Source organism: Crassostrea angulata, chromosome 6 (genome assembly GCF_025612915.1).
Source record: "Crassostrea angulata isolate pt1a10 chromosome 6, ASM2561291v2, whole genome shotgun sequence".
Taxonomy (NCBI): domain Eukaryota; kingdom Metazoa; phylum Mollusca; class Bivalvia; order Ostreida; family Ostreidae; genus Magallana; species Magallana angulata.
The window spans coordinates 30,872,098-30,887,973 of NC_069116.1; the positions used below are offsets into that span (position 1 = coordinate 30,872,098).

Genomic DNA, 15,876 nt, shown 5'->3' on the forward strand with positions numbered 1-15,876 from the left:
AAACCATCTCGTTACGCTGTTAGATTACAACTTGGGGAAAGATAAAAAAATATAAAATTATATTTGTTTTTATTTTTTTGAAAGGAAGTACGTCACAATATGGAGGTGTCCTATATTACCCTAAGGCCCAGTATCATGTGAAGAAGTGATCAATGGTAAAACTATTCTAGAATTTGCAGTCAGCAGAATAATGCACATTTATTATTCTGATAACCCTTTCCTTGACACTGGTACCCAATAGGGAGTTATTTTCAAGTTGTGGGGTCATAGATAAAATGAATGCGTGTCCACTCACTACTCCGTGAAAAAGTTGACCCTTTGGAAAGGTACACAGTCAACAGTATACAGAACAAGATGGGACTGTTTAAAAACTTCGAGATATCCGAGTATTTGAAAAATCGAGGTTAAAATAGTGAAGAAATAAGTGGTTGGGACTTACAAATCACGTAGACAAATCAACTGTATTCCAGATATCAGTGTTCGAGATACCAAAGTTCAACTGTATATGTTTCAAAAACATTTCTTGTTTTTTATTAAAGTATTTTAATTTTTTTGTACATTAAAAATATTGAATATAAATTCTATTTTTATAAACAATACTACATTTCGTTTATCTCACAAAATCGAAATGACGTGAGTAAACTTACTTCATATTTTGACGAATACAATCATAACAATATTGATCTCTACATTGTTTTTTTGGTTATAAAATCACTACAACAAACAAAATGTATAAAATTAATTTATTCATATACATGTATCTACATTTATAATACAAGGGCATCAAAATATGCCTTCCAAACAAATTTCGTAATTCACACACAACATACACATCTAAAACTTTCGTATAGAATCCTAGATCAGATCCCAATCCGGATCAAATCTCCCATCCTTACAAAATGAAGCATCTCTTTTTCCACAAGTCCAAACAAACACAAATATGATAATGGAATAAAAATGTTGATCGTATAAATGAATGATCATGTGCCCACAGGAACACCTTTTAAAATGTTTCCGTCAGACGAGAAGAAGTTAAAGTTTTTCTGGCAAAAATGAACAGATTTAAATATTGAATATTAATGATGTGAGGCGAACTTCTCTTCTCCGATACCACACTCTTGACATATAAAACACAACTCGTCCACTCGCTAGAATGCCCTGCTAGGAGATGTATAGTCGGTGATAGTCGTTGGCGCCGAATCCGCCGTTACACTTGGGACACTTCCTTTGTCTGGTCTCATAGCGGGTCTTTAGACACTCCAGACAGAACACATGGAAACACTTTGTCAGTACTGCATCCTTCTTGTTCACTTTGCACGACGGACAGGTTAACTGCTCCTGTGAAGGAAATAAAACAAGATTTATTGTTGAAGAATTGTTGTCTTTTAATCTTGCATGGATCTAGAGGGCGGGTCAAGGGAAGCCCCCCCCCCCCCCCCCCCCCCCCCCAACGATAAACAAATTTCTTAAATTTACATAGTAAAATTACCGGAAATATGCCTTATTCCCCCCTCTTACCACTGGAAAATTTTTCTAGATCAGCATACATCAATTTATTACTGGTAAATGAAAAACCATTTTTGTTTCGCTCTAGTAAGATGATGGGTTTGTAATAAAGTCAGTGGTAGATGAATGGTACCTGCAACTCACATCAATGGAAGCGTTATGCTATTCAAACTGTATATTCCTTCAAAATCTTATCATTTGAATAAGTCTCTACAATCATTAAACTATTAAATTAAAAGGATAACGAAATTCTTTTACAGAACCCTTCATTCCTTATTTCTTTTAACACTAAAATCAGTTGAAGTAATCTAATTGCTATAATAATGAATACATATATATGTACCAGCGCTTTTATATTCAAATACATGCAGAGAAATAGCTTCTTATTCAATATAAGTATATAAGACTACATGGACCTTGTTTCTTCCCATCTGCATTTCTATTAAGAATTCATACATGTACAAGCAACTGTGAAATGAACTATTTTGAAGACAATAGAATGCTAACCACACTATTAATCATTCAACAGCATGTTACACTTGCAAGTCCTTCAAAAGGGTATGTTCCATCACACTAAAACTAAACTGATTAATGTTTAAAAGAAATATGTTGTTGATGGCCTTAAAAAACTCCTTTGTGAAGTGGATGATGGCATTTATTAATTGTTTTGAAAGATAAAGAATGGTAAGAAAACGGAATTTAAAAATTTGTCACAAGAATTTTTTTTTCCATCATCACAAGTAATGCCAAAGCAGTCACTTGTCTATTACTCTGGAAGCAGAATGCAAATGCATATTCTACACTGTCATCTTTGTACAACACAATGAAATAGTTTACGATGGTTTGTTTTATAAACAAAATTTCTACTTTGTCATAAACATAGATGCATAGACTGGGGTGTTAGGACAATGTTGTACTGTAGATAAAAGGAATAAAAGTATCTACAAGCAATAACAAGTCCACATAATACTTGATTTTGCTGGTTTTTATATGATCTCAGGATACAACCTTTTGCCTTCATATTTCCTAAACATAGGAGTTCTACAAAATCATTCTCATCTAACTTTTCTCTCGAACATGTTATTTCCTTTATTCTGCAATTCATCAGTGGTACACTGGTTTGAAGCTACTTATTTTCACACTCAAGACTACGCAAGAACTCCTAAACAAATGTGTAAGACATTAAATTACTAGATCAGGCTCACAAATATTTGCTGGGATAAGGTTCTCACAGACCTTGAGAAATTTATTTTCCTAGAATGCAAATTAAAGATAAAGTACAGGTACAGCAAATATCTATCAAGGAAACTCCTCAGACCTTTAACTCAACTTACCGGTACTAACAGGTATCAATCTAATTCAAACCATCATCCCTCGTATAACTCAGACAGTAAAAAAATACAACACCTATGACACAGAAATAAACATCAAACAAGAAGACCCCACTGACCTTATACTCAGCTATTTCTGCCATCAGTACTTCATCGGCAGCTCCCGCCATCTCTATCTTCTTGCTTCTCTCCAACTTTCTCTGAAGTTTAGCTATCTCCTCCTGATGAAAGAAGAACAGATATGTTTTTCTTTACCAGGGTATATTGTTTACCATTTTCATTACACGTGTCATCATTCAATACCTATAATTCTTTAATATCATAAGTGCACGTCCATGTAATAAAGAAAAACTACATGCGCCAATGAAGAATTGATATACATGTATTGTGTGGCAGCTCAATTTTCATGGATTTCATCAATAACCTTCACTCAAAACTTTACATCCATCCCTATGGAATTTAGAATCTTTTTTTCAGTTTTCATTCAAGCTTATTCATGAAATTACATTCCAAAAGAGCCATCGAAATGCGAAAATTAACAATCCATGAAAATTGGCCACAAAATGAAATGATTCTAAAGTCCAATTTTCATGAGATTCTATTTTCAATTTACATGACAATTGCTAGGGTAAAGCAGTTTATGTAATGCTTTAAAAAAAAAAAAAATTCACTCATAAATGTCCTAAATAAATCAATGAATGTCAATCACTATCACAATCCTCAATTATAACTTCAAATTTTTCCGAATATCAAGGCCTATCATACTTAAGGTTGGGCTCAAATGTGTTCATGTATATCAGTACCAAATATTGCACTGCTTAATATGTAACAAGCTTACCTGCATGCGTTTATATTTGAAAGATTCCTGCTCCAGAGCGCCTGTTTTTTCAGCTACCGAGACTTGAGCCTCTTTGAGTTGGGCTTGGTATTTGTCAAGGTGAAGTTTTAGATCAGCCGCTGTTTGCGAGCTCTCCACCGCTTTCCTTTTGTGCATCTCCATTGCTTGCTGTGTTAACCTACAGAAAAGTCATACTTATGTTTAAAAAGCTAACAACACGATGGCTTGGATAAATAATTTCAATAACAATTAACATCATACATTAACATTTGAAGCACACATACAGTTTAAGAATTTTATCGATATCAAATGACCATGCAAAAGATTATCATTCTACACTATGCATTTTTCATGACCACACTGATTATAGATGGGAGTTGTTGATTTGTTGACTTTATCATGATGAAAAATGCATAGTTTTTCGAAAACTCCCATCTATAATCAGTGTGGTCATGAATTATGGTGTGCAATTGATAACGTAGGAACAGGACCAGGACCTATTTCAAAATGTTTAATACATTTACATCGAAGTACTTTGATCATAAGTGCATTCTACTGACTGAGTGTCAGGCTTGAAAGTTCTTACCCTAGCTCCTTCTCCATGGTGGTGACAGTGTTCTGCAGGATCTGCTCTTTCTCCTCCAGCTTGCGTACAACCAGATTCTGGGCCTCCACCTGAGACTGCAGGGTCGCCACCTGGTCCGCCAAAACTTCCTTCTCCTCCCTCAGCAACTTCTGGATCTGGTTGGCTTTTATTCTCTGTGTATTCAACAGAACATGTATCTTATGATATTGCTTCTGAGAGATGTCAAAACTTATGCAGAACTCGTATTCAGCTACTTTTACTTACTTAAATTTCATACATTAATTATAATTTGACAGGTTAAGCCTTGTGCAAAAGCCAAATGTGTTTTTAATTTGATTCTTCAAGGAACAAGCTTCAGAAGCTTCATATAAAGTAATAAAAGCTCTAAAAGTTTGCACAATTTTCTTCATACCGGCAGAGTCCCATTAGTTTAGGAGTAAAATCAAATATCAGCTGCTTCATTACCTCTGACATGAGTTTAAAATTAGCATCATCCTTCTCCTTCAGCTGCTGAAGAAGCCTCATGTTCTGTTCCTGCATGTCCTCAAAAGCCTGACCCGTCACTTCCATCTCACTCAGTAAGGCTTCTTCTCTCTGAAATACAGCATTGCTATTGCTATAAATATATTGATCTTAAATTCTGTGAGTAATGCTATGATTTTGAATTATGTGCACACTCCTTCATGTCAGACTCTATTCTCCATAGAATACTGGTACTCTCCTTTTACAGAATTGGCACTCTACTAATTCACAATTACAAGTTCAGGTAGGTGTCCTTCTATGAAATTGCTATTAAGCACATCTCTCAATTTTTGATATGAAACATAGGTAATCATAGATTACTAAGCTCACCGAGACGGAGCATCACCCTTATGAGACATCACCTTTATAAGACCACCTTTATCATTTTATATGAAAATCATACTTTATGATCTTGCCAAAAATGGATATTCATGGATTCTGTTTTGACAAAATATCGTATATCATCTGACAAAATTTTTTATGATAATCATATGTTCATATGTTAATCAATACAATGATATAAAATGAAATATTGCATCATGTCATATTTATAATATATATTATATAATACAATAAAATACCGTAATAAACAATAATGAGATATGATATTGTAACGTATGATATGACATTGTATTGTGTTATACCTTATTGTATTTGATCACATAATACAATATCATAAAATATAAAACAATATAGTATTATATTACAATATCATATTATAAAATACATTATTATATTATACATATTGTATCATATGACACAATAATATATATTATAATATCATATAATACAATTTCATGTGATATGATAATATATCATATAAACCAATATCATATCATACAATATCGTATGATACAATATTATATAACATTACAATATCATATTATACAATTTCATGTGATATAATTCTATATTACTGAAACCAATATCATATTATACAATATTGTATGATACAATATTATAGAATATACAATATTGTATCATAGGATACAATATAATATTTTGCAATATCTTATGTAATTGTATCATGTGATAAAATAATAAATTAAAAATACAATATAATATTACAATATTGTATCATAATATACAATACTATACATAACAATATCATGATGCAATATCATATAAAATATAAAAAAAATTGATACAATATCATATCTTATCGTATAACTTTTTATAATATAACATAAGATATCATATTGTATCATATCAAACAATATTGTTTCATATCATACAATACTATATCATAGGAATCATTTTATATCATTTATCAACAAACACATCTATCTATCGAGCTGGTTTGAGTGAGGTAGGAGATTTCTTTAGCATCCTTGATAATGGAGATCAGGCTCTGCATCTGAAGCAACCTCTGCATTTAATTTATAATAAAGTTAAATCAACTATGCAAGCTATCATCTATAAAACATGTGACCTGTTCCAAAAAACTAAACCTCATCCAGCATCCGAAACCTATGGCTCAGATTCAGCATTCAAGCCCATCAGGTGCATTGGTATCATAAGACGCATCATCCATGCAAGTTTGGTGAAGTTTGGACCAGTAATAACTAAGATATCATCATCAGAGGGCACTAGCAATTAAAACCTTAACTTCCTCCAGCATCCGCAACCTATGGCTCAGATTCAGCATCCATGCCTGTCAAGTGCATCTGTATCATAAGACACACCATCCATTAAAGTTTGGTGAAGTTAGGACCTGTAATAACTAAGATTTATTTTTTAGCATCCTTGATAATGGAGATCAAGCTCTGCATCTGAAGCTACCTCTGCGATTCATTCATATTACAGTTAAATCAACTATGCAAGTTTGAAATAGTACTATCATCTATTAAACATGTGACCTGTTCCTAAAAACTTAACTTTATCCAGCATCCGAAACCAGACTCAGCATTCAAGCCTGTCAGGTGCATCAGTATCATAAGACACACCATCCATGGAAGTCTGGTGAAGTAAGGACAAGTAATAACTAAGATATCATCATCAGAGGGCACCTGTTTCAAAAACTTTATTTAACCAGCTCTTGAAACCTTAACCTCCTCCAGCATCCGAAACCTATTACTCAGATTCAGCATTCAAGCTTGTCAGGTGCATCAGTATCATAAGACGCACCATCCATACAAGTTTGGTGAAGTTAGGACCAGTAGTAACTAAGATATAATCATCAGAGGGCACCTGCAACAAAAACTTTAACCAGCTCTAAAAACCTTAACCTCTTCCAGCATCCGAAACTTATAGCTCAGATTCAGCACTCAAGCCTGTCTGGTGCATCAGTATCATAAGACGCACCATCCATACAAGTTTGGTGAAGTTAGGACCAGTAGTAACTTAGATATTGCTATCAATGGGCACCCGCAACAAAAACTTTAACCTGCTCCAAAAACCTTAACCTCCTCCAGCATCCGAAACCTATAGCTCAGATTCAGCACTCAAGCCTGTCTGGTGCATCAGTATCATAAGGCACACCATCCATGCAAGTTTGGTGAAGTACGGACCAGCAGTAACTAAGATATTGCTATCAAAGGGCACCTGCAACAAAAACTTTAACCTGGTCCAACAACCTTAACCTCCTCCAGCATCTGAAATTTAGGACCCAGATTCAGCAACCAAGTCTTTCAAGTCCATAAGTAGGTCCAGATGCATCACCCATGCAAGTTTGGTGAAGATAGGACAAATAATAGCTTAGATACAGGACCTGCAACAAAAACTTTAACCAGGTCCGGACGCCGACGCCACCGCCGACGCCGACGCCGAGGGTATAGCATAAGCTCTCCTTGACTTCGTCTCGGTGAGCTAAAAATTGCCTTGACAAATTCAATTAACAGTTTGTACAAAATCTTCTTAAAAGTACATCAACTTAAATTTTATTCCCAGTTTCAATATTATCTTTTTAACGGAGCTGAGCATGACTTCATATGCATAATAACCACCATAAATATACCCGGTACCTGTTTTTGTGTAGCTAGGTTTTTGGACAGCTCAGATATTTTCTCTTCCATTTTGTTGATCTTCTTGATGGCATCTTCCTCAGCAAGCTTCCTCTTCTCCTTTCTCTCATTCTCCTGCATTCTTTTGATCTGAGCTTTGAGTTCATCAATTTCTTGTCGAAATTTCTTTTCACAAGCCATTAACTGAAATCACCCAAAGAAAAAATAAAACAGTTATAATACAATACCCTTCAGTGCTAATAAACATGTACATGAACTAACATGAAAACGACTACCTGGTATTTAAAAAAATGCAGTCTTATAAGGCCAACTTTAAAAATTCTTTGGTTTAGAATTGCTGCCTGGAGGTTTCTAGACCAAGGAGGTAGGGAGGAATTTTTTTGTTTGTTTTTCAAACCTGAAGTTTCATCAATCAAAAATTGGTAAAAAATAGAAATCTCCATATTGATAAAAAGAGCTTTAACTTTTGCTAATAAAAAATGTTTCAAATAGGTGGGAGGCAATTCAAAACAAGGATATTATTTTAGCCTTTACCAAAGTCGCTAATTGCCATGTGTTGTAACACACTCAAAATAAGGTCTCTTATTTTCATGTGGTTTTTTTCATTGGAAGTTATCAGATACAAAATACATGTACACACCTGGACTTTATCTCTCTGTTCCTTTGGAGCACTCTTGTACATATCCAGTAACAGTTTCAGCTCCTTCTGACTGGCCTGCGACTGTCTGAATTATTGGGAAAGAACTTGTCAGTATGCTTTAGAATATTATGATATATCCACATATAATAAATCTATACAGTAGTAACCCTAATAATCTAATAAAAAAAATTTCCCATAGAAATAAAAAAAATTTTTTAGTTTAAATACATAGCTGTTCTTTAATTAATTTGCAGAAAAAGATGAAAATAACATTGTCAGTAAATATTGATATTGTGTTTAAAGTTTTGATGATTTTCCCTTTTTCTTCATTTACATGTAACAACTTCTAAGTTTTCAAAAGTTTTGAAGGCATAAAATGAGTATTTTCTCATTTTGTAACTTTCAAAGTACATTCCTGTGTACATCTTCGGTTTCTTCACCTTCTTACTTTTACATGCAATTATTGATTCAGTCCCTGTCCAAATCATTGTAGCATAAAACAAATGAACATCAGAAAATATAAATAGAAAATCATTTTTCTTCCACTTTTGAGAATTAAGAAGGCTGAATGGTGTGGCCATTTTTGGACTAAAATGATCTCCTTGAGAAGAAAAGCTCTGAATCCAGATAAAGGAAAGTAAAAGTTAAAACTAAAATTATATGGAATTTTCTTTACCAGAGAATAGTTTACAGCTAGAAAAATCATAGATAAAATTAAATTAAAATTTTAAGGTAGATCTGATGACTGCGCAGCCTTCTTAAAATCTATACAATGTAGAATTTAAAAAAATCAAAATGCATTCAGCTGTTCACACCATACCTTTTATAAAACCTAATAAAGAAATGTTTATCAACCAACACAGATTAGAATTTGTAAATCAATTAAAAGTTTCTTTCATATACATGTATGTGCTGACATAAATGTATGAAACACTGGAATATCATATACTATGGTTTCTTCAATACATCTGAAAGATCCAATTTTCATTAACTTCTTTGTCAAATTCAAGAACTCATAGAAATAAGACATGCAATTACAAATTGTATTGGCAATACATTGTACCAATGTCCACAAATTTAAGTATCCCCAAATTTGTGAATTTTTTTTAATTCCATAAATATTAATGAAACCAAGGTGTATCAAATGAATGTACTCTGTATCTTCAGTATGAGTGCTTCTTCAAGGCCTTAGTGGATTTATGTTTACACTATATAATATGCAGATTTATGCTGTATATAAACTTAATGTAAAAAGACTTCTACAATTGAAATATTCAAGATTGATTCAATATGCAATGTACAGAAATAGAATACAATACATGTAATCCAACCATTTTCATACATTTCATCCATGGATATACACAATATCACAGATAAATCTCAACTTACTTTAACTGAGCTCTCAATTCCTTGATGACCTCCATGTCTGTTTTGCCTTTTTCTCTGTAATCAAACTCCTCTTTCTCCTCCTCCTTCCCGAGGTCCCCCTCAGTCTTCATGCCTGGGTGGGGCGGTGAGGGGGCTGACTGGGTGGGGGTGGAGGTCCCTGGCTCCCCTCCCCCTCCTGATCCCCCACTCTCACCCTGATCACTCCCCCCTGCAGGATTTTCGGTCTGTTCTGGCTTCTCCTCAGGTTTGAATCCTTCTGCCTTCATCTAGTTCAGAATGAAATAGGTTGTCTCCTCATCAACTTATCCACAATCTTTTTATGCAAAAGTTATTGCTTGTAGACATAAATAGCCCTAAGGGTATGTTACTTCACACTTTTTACCCTCTCAAACATTTGGAAAGAGTCATCAAAGACACATAAAAAAGCGATTTTTTTCTTTCACAAAAAGATCCCTGTCAGTTTTTTTGTAAATCTATTTGCATTAACAGACCTTGTTCATATCTGCCTGAATTTCCCGAGCTCTTCTTCTGGAGCGACTAGCCTCCGCTTTCAACTGCTGGTTATGTTTCTGTAGACTCTGGATCAGGCTTCTCATTTCATGGTTTATTGGAGCTAATAGAAGTAAAAGTAACATGCAACTATCTTTGTCATCATAAAATAATCAGCAAAATATATTTCAATGAATTGTATTCTTGAACACCAGTCATTCTGGTTATGGAGACTAACCTGTCTGTTCATTCTGAGCCAGTGTTCGCTCAAACTCGATCCTCAGCATTTCATACTCTCTCCTGACCTGAGCCAGATTGTCTTCCAGTTGTAAGCACTCTGACCTCAGCTTTTTCTGAGTCTCAAGTTCATCACACTATCAAACATAAAACATTCTCTAAATATATTTCTTTTTAAGCATCTAGCATTTCTTTTAACATTACACATCTGCAACATCATAGAGTTTATTCACAATTAAAATGCAGTCCATATGAAGATTAGTACATGTATTAAAACAATTACTTCAAGTTGCTCCAGATGCCTGAGATGTGTGTTTTTGCTGGTCTGGAGTAAGTTCCGGGTGTCATCCAGCTGTGTCCGGATCTGCATGCTGTCATTGTACAGCACAGAGAACTGGGACTGCAGGCATTTGTACTCTGTGCTGTCCACGATTATATGTTCTGGCAGGTGTTGAAGCTACAAACACAATATGGCTAGCCCAATATTGACCAAAAAAATGATAGAGCCTTTTCAGTAAGACTTTCAGTTTGATGTAACTTTCTAGTTTATGCAGAAATTGTTCTTTTATCCCAATACAATGATGTATGATGCATGTAACTTACATCGGTTTTAAGTTTTTCTATCTCAGTTAAAGCCTCTTGATGATCTTTGCTGAGTTTCTCTAGCTCTGTCAGTCGATTCGTGGCCAGCTCTTTTTGTTCTTCTAGCTCGTACATCATCTCATCAAACTATAAACAGCAAATTACAAAATCAAATTACTATTGTACATAAAATACAATATTATCAGACAAAAGAATCAACAGTTTGATACATGTACAGTAACAATCAGACCCAACCGATGAGAAAACACCAGATTCTGATATTTTTTGTAACATTTTAAGTATTATCTGTTCGGCGAATGAAAATATAGCTAGTTTCGAATTAGAATCTTCATGCACCTTTGAAATAATTAAAATAAAAATATCAACAAATGTGTTAGGAAAGGGCTTACAAACAATATCCAAAAAGGTGACTTATGCCAATATATGATAATTTACCTTGCTTTTGGCTACACCTGTAACACCTTTGCCAGAGCCGTCATGCACCACAGTAGTGTCCTCAAAGCTCTTCAGTTTCTGCAGGGCATCATTTAGATGTCTATCCAGCTTATCCACCTGTTGACTGGCACAGCCGTGGTAATACTCGAGGTCATCCATTTTGTTCTTCAATTCCGCAATCTCCGTTTCTGCAGCTGTCAATTTATCCTGCAACTCAGCGACCTGTAAAAAATAACATCAGCATTGCCTTATACCCACTTGTACTATTTAAAAGTGCTATAATATACATTTTTTATGATACGTTTGCACCAATATGCAGTGGATAAGTTTTTCACATTACACTGTGATGACGTCAAACTGAATATTTACACAATACTGTTGAAATGCTATTAGGATCTATGTTTTATCAAAAACCCTATAAAATAGGAATGCTCACATTAAAACCCAACAAAATAAGTGGGAAAAAGAATCTCTCTTGATATGTGATGGTAAATGATTTTTGTCCACTTATCTGAGTGAGTTCTCATCAAGCCTCTCGGATAGAAAACACATTATGAGTAGGAAAAATGGTTCGAATATTTGGATAAAAATCTTATACTCTGACAGATATAATATTTTTTTTGCAATGTACAATAACCTCAAGTGTGTGCTCATGATGTCTCTGGTGTAGATAGGTGGCAGTGTTGTGCAGGCGACGATTCTCTCGCTGAAGCTCTGCCAGTTCTTCCTTTACGATCCCCTGGAGAGACAGGATTTCTGGCTTTTCTTCAGAGGGCTCCTCTTCCTTCACTGAGACTTTGGTCTCAGTTTCTGAGCTTTCTTCTTCTTTCTTGACTTCAGTTTTCTCAGTTTCTAATATAGAAAACATTGAAATTGATAATCGTTATATATTAAATAAATACCAAATAGGTAAACGTACCAGTACACGGTATATCATATATTAATGCAAAATACAGTCCTTTTTATCACTGTGTTTCCAATTCTTGGGAAAGTGTCTCAAGTGTTTAAAATTGGTAATAAAGAATTTATTTATACCCTCTGGAGATTTTTTCTCCAGCTCTTTTTTGATATGTTTTTATTTAACAGTTAAACTAAATTTTCAAGCTTATGCAAAGTGTTTGGTAATTTGTAAAACATTTATCCATACCCTCAGTTTTATCCTCTGGCTCAGTTTTGATCTCTTTATCCTCTTCGGTCTTGACTGACTTTTCTCCCGCCTCTTCCTCGGCTTCCTTCTTCTCATCCACCTCCATCTTAACATCGCTGGGTTCTTTTTTGATTGAGGTTGCCGAGAGATTCAGCCCCTCCACCTCTTGATTGACCTTTTCCTGGATGCCTTTGTTGAGCTTTTCGTTTCTCTGTAACAGTCTATCAAATGCCTGCAGTAACTTTCCAATGGCACGCTTAGAGAATTCCACTCTCTGCCCAAGTTTCTGCTCAAGTTCTTGTTTATCCCACGTTGATAACAGAGTCAAAAATGCTTTTGTTTCATCACTTTCATCTACAAAATAACAAAAAATCAACTGAATTGTTCAGTAAAACTGTTGGAATACTTTACTACAAATGAACAATATTTGGATTATACCAGTTGAATAAAGCAGTAGAACATATCACCCACTCACTTTTAGTCTCTATTTCATCTGCTGTTTCTGCATCAAATCTTTGCAAAAGAAGTCTTATATCATCATCAAGCTAAAACAAGAAAAAACAAAAAACAATTCATTACTTGTTTATTCATTTTATATTTTTAAAAAACCATTTCAGTTTCACAGATTAAAATCATATTGATTGAATATCAATTTGCAAACAGACAATAGACTGACCTGATTCCAGTAACGATTGACAATCATGAGCACAGCATCATCTGTCCTCTGTCGATTCTCCAGCTGGTCAATACGTCGCTTCAGCTCGTCCTCAGCCCTCTTTCGCTGTTCTACTCTTTCAGCAAGCTTTTTATTTTGAAATCTCAAAACTTTCATATCAAGCTCTTCCTACAAGCATTTTAAGAAAACGAATTAATGAAATAGTACAAGAAAGAAAACTCAACATATCGATTCAGAAATAGATAAACCAGGACAAACATTTCAATGCTTTTTACATGTTTGTTACACTTACAAGGTTTCCAATGGTGCCAATCCGCACTGGTTCAAATCTGGTTAATAATTTCTTTGCTGGGGGTCCAGAGCTGGAGCCCCCACCCTGATCCTCAGCAGGACGCTTAGATGACATCCTGGATTTCTGCAAGAAAATAATGATTCGTAATATAAGAATTTTGACACTGTGTCATCAACTGTCTTTTATTCTAGAAAAGTAAACTTCACAACTCTGGAAAGACAGGTTTTTTAAAAAATTGTATTTAATTATAAAATCATGATAATAATTACAGCACAATATTTCATTTATTAAATAAGTTGATACCCAAATCCTAAACAGTTGAATATCTTAAAGTAACATCTTTGAAGAAATTAGTTATAGTCTAACTTGTACTTTCCATATTCTGGCTATTTATTTATTATTGTCTATACAATAATTTGATTTAATTAATTAATTAAGGAATGAATTCAATATTTATTTGTTTTATATGATTTAAAATAGTTTGGGGTAGTTTACATTTTATAAACCGCAAAAGCGGTTTCTAAAAAAGCGTAAACTGTTTCAAACCATTTTATATCGTATAAAACTAATAAATATTGAATTCATTGCTTATAATTTAATTTTTTACTCTTCATTGTAGATAAAAAAGGTCATTTGACCTTTAAAAGTGTACAAAATTCAAATGCAACGTCAGGCATATTGATACGTTTTTGACGTTAGTCTTACTATGACGTATGCAACATTCTTTATACGATATAAAATAATTTTTTAGCCAATGAGAAAGTACATAACAACCAGAATTAAGTTATTGTAATTTGATTACAAATGCAAATATTACTTTCAGCTTAAATTAATACATCTTATTAGTTTTTATATTCATGTAAATTGAACTTCTTATTGTGATTGTTATATTTCTAATTGCATTCGAACTATAATCTGCAGGCTAAAGAATTTCTTAAAAACACCACAGGAGTCTGTTTTTAATGCAAGATCCATTATAATGTGATTTCTGCTCTGCTTACAATCAAAAAGTTTCCATTCTTTTTTTGATTACTACCCATTTCAGACTTTTCCCCACACTGATTATTCATTATTGACTCTAAAAACCCTATTAGCGTGTTGATATATTAATCAGTGGGGCACAGATGCTTGTGAAGAAAAAGAAAATGTGGGTACCTCAAAAAATTACATGGGTGGACGTCATCTTGGATACCGCCTCCTTCATCAGCTAATTTCTCATTTAAAACATTAAACTAGACATATGGGCTGATTCGCATTCTTTGATATATTAACTCTGTTTTAGTTATTTTTTACACCAAGATTAATAAACTTGTTGATTACTTGTGTTTTCAAAATCGACAACTCCTTGGCTTCTGCAAAAGCGAAAGTACAGCACGTGAAATCTCTTGCCATACGATTTGTTCTGGGAAGAGCTAAGGAGTTTTAGATTTCGGATGTCCATGCAAGAAAAAGTGAACATTTATTGAATGAGATGTTAAATAGAGTTAAACTGGAGGTGAGGTCTTAAAGAAGAATCAGTTATAAAGGAATATGAATCGGCGCAAGTTTCTAGTTTACATTTTCAAAGAGAAATCAGCTGATGAAGCGAGGCGGTATCCAAGGTTGCATCCTCCCTTATTATTTTTCCTTCGAGGTCCCCACTTTTTAAACTTTTTTTTTTCTACACAAGCCTATGTGAGTGGAGGTGATGATTCAATGCTTATGTTTTAGGATTTTCACTATGCAAAAACACTTTCATATCAACTTGAATTTGGAAAGATTATTCTCTCTAATGTTAAACTGTATTCTTATCTTGGAGTTTAAAACTTTTTCAGAGACGTGTAGAATATTTTTCCATTTATGTCTTATGTTGAGAACTTCTTACTCATGTGCATGGCCATAGAAAGTTGCATATCCATATGTAAGATCATGCATAAATATATATGACAACATAGACGCTAAATTTTATGGTTTTAGGTCTTGTGTTAAAATTGATTACAATAGATAAAGGATTATTCAACATATTTATATAAACAAGAACAGCTCTAATCTGGAATGTGTTACAGGCAATTGCCTTACTAAAAATATATTCATAATGCATCAATATAAACATAAAATGCAAACATACAAGAAATTTTCCCCGCTTTTGATCACTGCGCTTCCATCTTGAACTTGCCCGGATGAAAAAAATTGGTCTTCGGTACCCCTCGGATATTTAGGAATCGGAAACGAGCAAAAATTTA

At 33.9% G+C, this 15,876-nt stretch overlaps 1 protein-coding gene across 1 annotated transcript; it reads right to left on the reverse strand.

The window, feature by feature from the left end:
• Positions 1-728: 728 nt before the first annotated feature.
• On the reverse strand, positions 729-15,838 carry LOC128189220 (E3 ubiquitin-protein ligase Bre1-like). The gene is made up of 19 exons (XM_052860747.1): positions 15,762-15,838; positions 13,655-13,777; positions 13,363-13,530; positions 13,162-13,231; positions 12,687-13,040; positions 12,177-12,391; positions 11,540-11,761; positions 11,105-11,230; positions 10,785-10,958; positions 10,503-10,638; positions 10,267-10,388; positions 9,776-10,041; positions 8,387-8,471; positions 7,747-7,929; positions 4,727-4,855; positions 4,262-4,434; positions 3,676-3,853; positions 2,957-3,058; positions 729-1,338 (listed from the first exon to the last, which is right to left on the reverse strand). Exons 2-19 carry the CDS (start codon positions 13,766-13,768, stop codon positions 1,162-1,164), a joined length of 2,994 nt encoding a protein of 997 aa, XP_052716707.1. The 5' UTR covers positions 13,769-13,777; positions 15,762-15,838; the 3' UTR covers positions 729-1,161.
• Positions 15,839-15,876: the final 38 nt, after the last annotated feature.